This window comes from Cryptotermes secundus, unplaced genomic scaffold (genome assembly GCF_002891405.2).
Source record: "Cryptotermes secundus unplaced genomic scaffold, Csec_1.0 scaffold12073, whole genome shotgun sequence".
NCBI lineage: Eukaryota > Metazoa > Arthropoda > Insecta > Blattodea > Kalotermitidae > Cryptotermes > Cryptotermes secundus.
In genome coordinates, this window is record NW_019722671.1 from 3,415 (window position 1) to 13,833 (window position 10,419).

Here is a 10,419-nt window from a genome sequence, read left to right on the forward strand (position 1 = left end):
AGCTGGCCTTAGAGAAGGGAGCGGAGGATGTAACGGCCAGAAAATAGTCACTGTAAGAGGAGTAGGCGAAACAACAGGAGACACAGCAACGGGAAGAGAAAGGAATGGGGATGTACCATTAGGCTGTTCGGGATGAACAACCTTTAGAAGGGAGCAGTGTGACATGGATGGCGCAACAGGAAGTAGGGGTGACGTGAACTCTGCTTCCTTGCGAGTGACGTCACATACCCCCACTCCTTCCACCATTACTCGACGCTCGGTAAACACCCCTTCCCACTAGGCTGTGACATTACGCAACAGGGGAGCCCATGCAGCGACTGTTGCTAGGCAATCGGTGAACAGTGTCACTCAACAGTGGTACCGTATCACGTAACTGTTTTCTGTGTTGTCCATGCCATGCCTAAATAAGGAGTTGCGAACACAATTCAGTGAGTGAGGATTGAGCCAGTGTTCTTTTATGTTGATACCGTACAGAGAATTTCTCTCTTCTATTCTGATAGTACTGTTGCATGTTTGGAATCTGGAAGCAATACTTCCATGGAAACTCATAACACAGCAGACACATTAGAGTACTGTGGTGCTAGGCTTCATCTGTGAGGAGTATATTTTTTTAATGTTTTCTATTAACTCTTGTAGATGGTTTATGTTGTGCTTGGTTTGTATACCCTATCTTGCGTTGGTGTAGGTGTCTGAGATAGGGACTAGCTCCATTGGTTGGGCCCAACTGAGTATGTTTGAACTGGAGACAGAGACAGAGAATCCAGTCTCCTAAACGTTCATGGTGCAATCCAAAAGTTCCCGAAATATATTAATAAAAACTATTACATCTTACCTAGATCTTATTCTGCACCATCACCTTCAAAGTAGTCCCCTTGGGAGNAAAATTGTGAATTGTATAAGTGCAAGCGCGAGTGTGGAATAAAATTCACTATATTCAATATGGCATGAAGTAATTTGTCGCATGACATATACCCAACACGTGACAATATATATTGGTTTTTACCTTTGTTGCAACAAAAATCATTCACTCACACTTTTATCATTAAAAAAACTCTGTGGCCTGTAGTCTGCAAGCGAACTATGCTAACCGAGGAACCATCGCTGTTGGTGAAGTTAGTACCAACTTTTGCAGATAGAGGGTGTCGCATGTCAGCACAACAAATCCCCACAGCCGTTAATTTCAGTTTTCGAGACTGGAGCCGCTATTTCCTTGAAATTGCTCCTCAGTTATCCTCACGAGGCTGCGTTCCAGACCCACCACACGCTTTTATCATGTTGTGTTTTATATATATATGCACAAATCAGAATATTTCTGTGTTGAACATGAAGTTCTCGTTGTGATTATAAAGGATATGATCTAGGTTGTAAGCTGTGTAGTTTGCTAGAAGTCCACTGACACTTTCTCAAGTCATCATCACTGTTCTGTCAAGCTACATGGCATTACAATCAAGATAATACTCTTCATAATATTTGTCTTTTAGACTGCAGTTCGGGCATATAGTTTTTTGTGTCAGTAGATCGTGGATGCTGCCTTTTGAAGTTCCTTGGACATACTGTAAATTATGGAGTATGGTCTTGTGGCAGATGTTACATTGGCGAAACAAGCAGACCTTTAGAAGTACATGTTATAGAGCACAAATATAGCTTGACACAAGGTCTGCTTGAGCAATCAGAATTAGCCCAACATGTGTATGAAGAAGGTCACAAAATATGTTGGAAAGAAGCAAAGGTCTTGCAGATTGAACCGTACACCCGATAGAGGAAATACAAGGAATTTGCCCACGTCTCTGATAGACCATCTGATCAGTCAACCCAGCTTGGACATCTCTCCCATCTAGACTCCAGTTGTCACAGCAGAAGACAAAAAAACTACAGCTCCATCCAATGTAGATTAAGTGGGAAAATTAGTGTTCTTTTATGTTGATACCGTACAGAGAATTTCTCTCTTCTATTCTGATAGTACTGTTGCATGTTTGGAATCTGGAAGCAATACTTCCATGGAAACTCATAACACAGCAGACACATTAGAGTACTGTGGTGCTAGGCTTCATCTGTGAGGAGTATATTTTTTTAATGTTTTCTATTAACTCTTGTAGATGGTTTATGTTGTGCTTGGTTTGTATACCCTATCTTGCTTTGATGTAGGTGTCTGAGATAGGGACTAGCTCCATCGGTTGGGCCCAACTGAGTATGTTTGAACTGGAGACAGAGACAGAGAATCCAGTCTCCTAAACGTTCATGGTGCAATCCAAAAGTTCCCGAAATATATTAATAAAAACTATTACATCTTACCTAGATCTTATTCTGCACCATCACCTTCAAAGTAGTCCCCTTGGGAGCGCGATCCCAGCGTTTCTGCCACATTTCAAATGCATCCTGGAAGTCTTTCTTTGTTAGGGTGTTTAGTACCGTCTGCGTTTCAGCTTGAATGCCCTCAACTGTATCAAATCTTCGCCCCTTCAACTTGATTTTCATCTTGGGGAAGAGAAAGAAGTCGCATAGAGCTAAGTCTGGCGAGTACGGTGAGTGGGGAATGACTGCCATCTTGTTTTAGCTAAAAATTCCTGCACAATGTAAGCCGTATGCAGTCGTGCGTTGTCATGGTGGAGTACCCAGTCATTCGTGCGCCACATCTCTGGGTGTTTTCTCCTCGTGACCTCCCTCAGACGCCTTAGAATATCGCGATAGAACTCTTTATTGACTGTCTGACCAGGAGGGACGAACTCCTTATGAACAATCCCGTCAATATCAAAAAAACAGATCAACATGGACTTAATGTTAGTCTTGACTTGTCGAGGTTTTTTTGGCCGAGATGAAGAAGGGCTCTTCTATTGTGACGATTGCTGCTTGCTTTCAGGGTCGTAGCCATAAACCCAACTTTCGTCACCAGCGACAACCTTCGAAAGAAAGTTTGTATCCTCTTGAAGCTGTTGCTGAAGTTCCCTGCAGACTTCCAAGCGATGCTGCTTCTGTTCATTTTGCAGCAATCGTGGCACCAACTTCGCCGCAATCCTCATGTTCAGTTCCTCTGACAAAATTTGTTGACATGTACCATAACTTAGTCCCAAGGTGTTACAGAGGTCTTGGATGGTCAGTCTACGATCTTGCAGAATCAGATCCCTAACTTTCGCGACATTTTCTGGTGTTTTGCCCGTTGACGGCCATCCCGAACGATCGTCATCATCAGTCAATGTTCGGCGATTTTTAAAACGCTTATACCAGTTGTAAGTTTGTGTCTGGCCTAAACTGTTTTCACCAAAAGCTTGCTTCAACATTTGGTGTGTTTCTGCAGCCATTTTCCCAAGTTTGAAACAAAACTTTATACAGACATGCTGCTCTCTCAGGTCAGCCAATGCAAAACCGCAAAGTCGCGGAAACACAACAATGGAAATACGTTCACCAACAATAAACCCAACCACTCAACTCGACGCCACTTGCCACACTGATTCAAGAAGGATGTGTGAGGAGACACCTAGCGGTATTTCGATGTACTCCTAATCATTCACGCGCAAAATTCAAATTTCGGAAACTTTTGAATTGCCCCACGTATTTTAAATAAAAACAGGAGGATGGATGATGGCCAGAAACATAATATTTGTATGGTCTTCTTGGTTGTAACACTGTGGTTTGGACAGCGCCAACCAGTTCAGAGTAACATACATCTCCATCTTCAAGGTGAAAGAGAAAGCTAGGTAAGATACCAGTAGAAGCAGGTGGCAAACTGTACGTGATGTTTCTCTGAAACATCAGGCTGTCTCTGAACTACCTTGTGTTAACAATCCATTTGACCATATTCTTTGTAGTCTGCCATGAGAACCTGAAATCGAAGATAATGTACACCGTTTGCAACTTATTTCTTTACTGTTAAATACTGCAAGCATTGGTATATGGCAGAAGATGGGCTGACAGGTAAACCAGCGGCAGAGCTGCTGAGAGTAGACCTGATATTGTTGATCTCAGGATTTGCTGTCGTGTTTGTGTGGATTTAGAAGCCCAGCAGAAAAGAACCTATAGTCCTAATGCCTGGTATCTTCTAATTTTGAATGTGTTTGTCTGGATGAATCTCAGTGCTGTCAAGGCAGAGAAAATTTGTGTGGATAGTAATTGATATTGATACGAAACTGCAGAGTTGTATGTGACAGGAGAGAATGCCTCTGCATTTGGGCGCTGATATAAAAATAGTTTCTAAAAGATTATAAATTATATAAGGGCCATACCATAGTTCAGGTGGTTAGGTGCCAGCTTCCCACCATGGTGGCCCGGGTTTAATCCCAGGTCAGGTCATGTGGGATTTGTGATGGACAAAATGACACTGGGGCAGGTTTTCTCTGCATACTTCAGTTTCTCCTGTCAATTCTCATACCACCAATTGCTCTGCATTCATCATCATCTGTCATTTGGAACAGGTTCAGTGGGCCAAATAGTGGTTGACACACCAAGTGGACTTATTGTTATGCCACCCAAAGAAATGGTATATAAAGTGATGTAGAGGACTGATTGTGAATGTTTACAGGTTTGTGGATGATACCAGTGTGTGTCGTATGACTTTTGACAAAACATTTGAGGGCAGTTTGACAAAAAAGCTAATCAGCGGAGCTATCTTTATCTTCAATCCTTGTACTGGTCAGCTGTTCTTGAAGATCATTCACACTTCTGTGCGGGCTGGGCAGAAACGTTTAAAGCAGCTGGCAAAGTGGAAGACAACAGAGGAAGTGGCTGCTCTAATTCGGTCATTGCCTGTGGAAGAGCAGCCAAAACAGATCATTGTCATGAGAAAGGGAATGTTGAATCCACTTGAGGTAAAGTTTTTTTATTAGTAGCAAATTAAATATGAGGAGAATGTAGACCGAATTGTAGTATTAATTGCATAGAAATTAATAAATGATGGACTTTACTGTCACTTGTTCTTTTATGTATGTAGGTACAGTTGCTGGACTTTCGCAACATTGTGATCAGGGGTTCAGAATTGCAGTTGCCATTCCAGGCCATTCTCAAAGTAGAGAAATTTGGTGATCTGATTCTGAAAGTCACAGAACCACAGATGGTTCTGTTCAACCTGTATGATTACTGGCTGAAGACCATATCTTCATATACAGTAAGATCAACTGTCATTATTTTAGACACAGTCTTTAGTTTTGTGTACTTACATTGTAGGAACTAAAGACTTGAAAGACTGTCTTTTGTTGTGACATCTAAATTTAATGACAGTGGCACAATGCCTGATAATTAGAACCCGATATATTTCAGTGCTTATGATGTTTAATATTCCACAGTGGTGATGTCGGCATTGTTGTTGGCATCATCATCATCCTTTCAAGTATAAGGCCATTTGAGATCTGTTATGAGTATTATGAAACAGACTTCATGCATTGTTTTAGAGTTGTTTGAAAACTTCTTTTTCTTTTGGATGTTTTAAAATATTTCTGAAATCCTGCCAGAACTCATGTTGACATGTTTTCTCAAATTTCTTTTCTGTTGTCATGTATAAATTCCCTTGTTTATGGAATTTGTAGTTCTCTCATACTTTCTTTTATGGGCCAAAAGGGCATATCCTGCATTTCTTCTGATATCATTCTACTCTTGTCGCTTCTTCACAATGTCCAGTGCTTCACAAGATTATGTTGGCATAGTGTCTCATAAATCTGTGTTCTTTTACGCTTAGAAACCAGTGATAGGTTAGAGATCTGATTTATAATTCCTGGTATTATGACAATAACAATTCTTACATTCATGTCATTCATTAATTTAAAATTTTGGATACCACTTATTTCTTGTGCAGTATATTATATAGTGTAATAGAATGTGATATTAGTCATGCCTGATATTTAATCCCTTTATATTATAGGCCTTCTCACGTCTGATCTTGATTCTGCGAGCCCTGCATGTGAACACAGAGTGTACGAAAGTGATACTGAAGCCTGACAAGACGACCATCACAGAGCCCTATCACATCTGGCCAACATTAACTGATGAGGAATGGATTAAGCTGGAAGTTCAGCTGAAAGATCTCATTCTTGCAGATTATGGCAAGAAAAACAAGTATGTATATTTCAGTAGTCTCATAATCGGTACATGCAGGGAAAAGGGAGAACTTCGTAGTTTATATGCATCATATAGTATGATAGAAATTAATGTTGTTGGATTTAAGGTTTTCCTTAATCACTCGTAATTGAAAAAAATTGTTTCCTACATGTTATATTTATTGTACATAATTCCATCCCAGTTTTGTTGGAGCGATTTTCTCTTGTTATCATTTTGATTATGTTCAGATCCACTTCCTGTTGGGTGTGGTACATATAATTTTATTGTATGTCACAAAATTCTTGCTCTTGCCCCCCCCCTCCCCACATACTCTTCTGATGTGGGTGGAGTAATAAAGTTGTGGAAGTTACATGTTCAGTCAGTAGCTTATCTGCTATTGCTTCTGATTTATTCAACCAAAGGTTGTATTTATACTGGAACCTTCATTTATGTTTCTGAATTTAAGCCTTTCTCTCCCAGTTAATGTTGAATTTCAGTGATCACAAATTAATGGTGTCTGTGTTGAATTTACTGAATTGTAGATATTCTTTAGTTTAGTGTTGGTGAAATCTGCTGCTCACTGAAGGAACCCTGTACATGGTTTTCAGTACATAAATTGTGTTTATGATTACTTGGCGTCACTGACTCAGCCCGAAATTTGTGACATCATTTTGGGTTTGGAGATTAGTGCTCCATCAGCTCAGCGCCAACAAATACCAGAAATTGAGGAACAATCTCAGTTCACAGCTACTACAACACAAACAGTCAACAAACAAACCTGGTGATGAGATCATCACACCCACCATGCAGAGACATTCAGGAGCTTGTACATTTTTTTATGGTGGTTTAGGTTGTTTTGTTATGACAGCTGAATAAAAAATTCGTTATCCAACATAAATTGTGCTTTTGTATTGTATTCTCTTTGTATATAGGTTGACAGGATTCTATAGCAGTGAATTCCAATTGTGGAATATCCATATAAGCCACGTTTGCCACCCATCCCGTTTAAGCAGAGAATGTCTTGGCTTTATTTCTAATGTCCCCATTTTTAAATACTCTCCTGCATTATTAATCTCTATCAATAACCGCTCGGTAACAGATGTTATTAAACAAGGTACATAAAATATCTACACAACAGTATTTTGTATTTGCAAAAAAGTAGACATTATCCTATGAATATTTGTTGATAAAAAACTTGTTTCTAATTAAATTTTAGTTAGTCTGATGGAAATGTGTCGCCTTATTATTTCAAGATGTCTGATACCGGCTGGCTCTATTTCATTTCGATCTTGGTACACTGTAATATAAAGGACTATCATGCTTTATGCCATATGTGAGCGAGTTGCATAGTAGACATAAAACAACTTCACTGCTTGAGATGGAAAGTTTTGATATAATGGGCATTGTGGTCAACTTTTAAAATTTGGCCTAGGCATGGGTAGCTTGACGAGGAGTCGGAAAGTATTTAAGGTAACCAGGTCTCACATTGCTTTGGTACAACACGTGACTCTGCTGTATTTAATTATAAATGATTTATAAAATATGGAAAATATAATATAGGAACATTGACATGTGATTAAAGGTAAAGTTATAAATCGCATATGAGTTTAGAGAAATGTCTTTATGAGGCCCTGCTGAAGAAGGGACCGACATTCTGCTTTATATGTCGGAGATCCAGGCATGATTCTTAGCCTGGGGACCGCCAAGCCTGACTGAGGTTTATGTTGGATGCCCTTATCTCTTGCAGGTGAACAGTGGGATATCTTAAAATAGGTTATGATGACTTTCTTTCGAATTTACAGAAAACTAATCTTACATTTGAATATGTATGATCGGGGACATTAAATATGAAATTTGTAAATGAAGAATAAGCAAGAAATATAATGAAAAAGTATCCTATACTCTTTTTCTTTCAAGGGTATGTTAATTTTAATTACGATGTGAAATTATTTCCATACTTTAGATGTAAATGATGTATATAATAACGTCTGTGATCTATTTGCATTACGGCATAAAAGAATCAAGTCGGGTTAACATGATTGAGAAATAGGGTGTAGTGCTTTTTTACTCACATCCCTTATTTTCTGTTAACTATCAATGGAGAACTATGAGCTGGAATAGCATAGTCAGTATAGTGACCGGCTACAGGCTGGATGATGGAGGGGTCGGAGTTCAAGTCCCGGTGGGGCCAAGAATTTTCTCTTCTCCAGATCCAGACCAGCTTTGGGACCAACCCAGCCTCCTATCCAGTGGGTACTGGGGGCTCTTTCCCTGGGGTTAAAGTGGCAGGGGCATTAAGCTGACCACTCACCTCCGGCTAGTGCTGAAGTCAAAATGTGGATCTATACATCCACTCCCTCATAGGCCTTCATGGCTTAGTATTTATTAATTAGATAAGCACAGGGACAACTTTACCGTTTTTCTTCTATTAAAGGAGAATTTCAAAAAATGCAGCTTAAGTGCTAAAGGTTAAACTTGTCTACACTCTGTTAACAGGATACTTGATGTCCATTTTGTCAGATACTTGTTTCTCTTTGTCATATCATATTTGGAAATTTAAAATCCTGTATCTTTCTCAGTCATTTGACAGTGCACTTGAGGACATATTTTAATTGCAGTCATCTAGTTCATTATAAAAGCAATGTAAATACTTAGGGGGAGATTCGTAAGCCAGAATTGTGAAGGTTTAATAATTTGGACTCTGTGTTGCCTGACAGGCTGACACCTTGGAGAAAGTGCTTGGTAATGAAGCTTAGTGACTTTGAACCAAGAAACATGCATGAATCTCCCATGTCCTTTTCTTTTAAGTCCACTGTGCAGGACGGTTCCTTGTACTAAATGTACGTATCATATCGGATGCATACAATTATAATGCCCAGTTTATTCATGTGGTCAGCTTGCAAAATTTAAGGATAGCTGGAAGAATGCGATGTGCTGGGTGATTGGGAGAAAGAAATATGTACAGCATCCAGAATATAAACAGTCTGGCCCAGAGTTCTGCACGATTATACTGGACCATTAATACTTATATATTATTTTTATTCTGCATAACAGAGCACCTGCTTTTACAAATTCTTGTTTTAAATAAGTGGCTACCTTGTATTTGCATACTGATAATGTAATATAATGTCATTAATATTTTTAAATCCATGAGTTGTCTTATATGCAAGAACAATCAAAAATACTATTTGTTGGTGGATTGGACTTTACAGTCACAAGTCTGTGCTAAAGATATTTGGAAATTCAAGTTACATTGAATTTTAAAGTCTGTGAATAATATGCTTCAAGAAGGATGTTTGCCTTAATTTACTGTGTTGTACACATCACAGATTGTTGATATTATTAGTAATTAGATTAAGGTTTATAATTTTGTCATGGTATGTATACTTTGAACTCTTTGTTGACGTTCCTGGACAAAAGAAATGGATGACATCACTTACTGAGTGAAGAAATGCCATGCAGGATATTCAGCTCAAGTTTTCCTCCCCAGCTGTATACCAGTAATGAGAGGCCCCAGCACTAAAGGTATGTAGCTCATTCGATATAGCCCACCATGACTGGGCTCTGCTGTTGACTGCAGCCCTTTTACACGTTTGCACAGTGGAACTCCCATTTAATGTTCTTCAGTTTAAGGTATTCCAACATTTAACATTCTGTTCGGTGATCAGATTCAATATTGTAACATGTTGTGCAACGGAGAACCCTTCCCTACCCAGCAGCAACGTGGCAACTCAGGCCACAGTGACGTGGCGGATGAGTCAGCGCTCCCCCTCCCCACGGTAACGTAACGTGCAACGCGCGGTGACGTAAGACAGCGTGAGGTAACAGCGTGGCTACGTAACAGGCCCACACAGCCCCTATATAAGAGAGCTGCGCTGCCTGCGAGTAGTGAGTTGAAAGGTGGCCATCACCGAGTTCAGTAGTAGTTGAGCCAGTGTGTTATCAACAGTCCTCGAGCTACCTCCGAGTTAGTTCCGAGTTAGCCAGCAACCAGTCAGTTGTATTCTGGCATTTGCAGTGTAGTATTTGTGATTCTGCAGATAGCAGTAATTGTGAATCTGTAATTTGGGTGATTGTAAGTGCGAATGTGAAATAAAATTCGCTATATCAAATACGGCATGAAGTTATTTGTCGCGTTATACACCCAATACGTGACAATATTAATATTGTCAGTGTTAATTTGCCTCCATTTAAGGTTTTTCTCAGTTTCATGTTTAGATCAGTGCTCCTCACAAAAACCTATAAATGGGCTTTTCACTGTATCACAGATGTCACTGTATCACAGATGTTTGAGTGAAGTACCCTGTTACCTGAGGAGAGTATTTGGGCCTACCAGAGAGGAAGTAACAGGAGGCTGGAGGAATCCCTGTTACCTGAGGAGAGTATTTGGGCCTACCA

The 10,419-nt window shown here is 39.8% G+C and overlaps 1 protein-coding gene across 4 annotated transcripts; it reads left to right on the forward strand.

The window, feature by feature from the left end:
• The first annotated feature begins 301 nt into the window (after positions 1 to 301).
• On the forward strand, positions 302 to 9,750 carry LOC111861542 (pre-mRNA-processing-splicing factor 8). Of its 4 annotated transcripts, none has more exons than XM_023846200.2 (5): positions 302 to 334; positions 4,514 to 4,799; positions 4,922 to 5,095; positions 5,846 to 6,039; positions 9,442 to 9,750. In XM_023846200.2, the coding sequence occupies exons 1-5, from the start codon at positions 309 to 311 to the stop codon at positions 9,449 to 9,451; spliced, it is 690 nt and encodes a 229-aa protein (XP_023701968.2). In that variant the 5' UTR covers positions 302 to 308; the 3' UTR covers positions 9,452 to 9,750. The 4 variants fall into 4 exon arrangements, with proteins under 4 accessions (XP_023701968.2, XP_023701967.2, XP_033606251.1 ...); XM_023846199.2 differs by lacking the exon at positions 9,442 to 9,750 and adding an exon at positions 6,575 to 8,206; XM_033750360.1 differs by lacking the exon at positions 9,442 to 9,750 and having other exon boundaries at positions 5,846 to 8,207.
• Positions 9,751 to 10,419: the final 669 nt, after the last annotated feature.

Coding starts and splice junctions, on each gene's coding strand:
- LOC111861542 (XM_033750360.1), top strand. CDS start 309: ATGCAGCGACTGTTGCTAGGCAATCG. Junction 335..4,513: donor CGACTGTTGCTAGGCAATCG/GTGAACAGTGTC, acceptor GAATGTTTACAG/GTTTGTGGATGATACCAGTG. Junction 5,096..5,845: donor AGACCATATCTTCATATACA/GTAAGATCAACT, acceptor TTTATATTATAG/GCCTTCTCACGTCTGATCTT.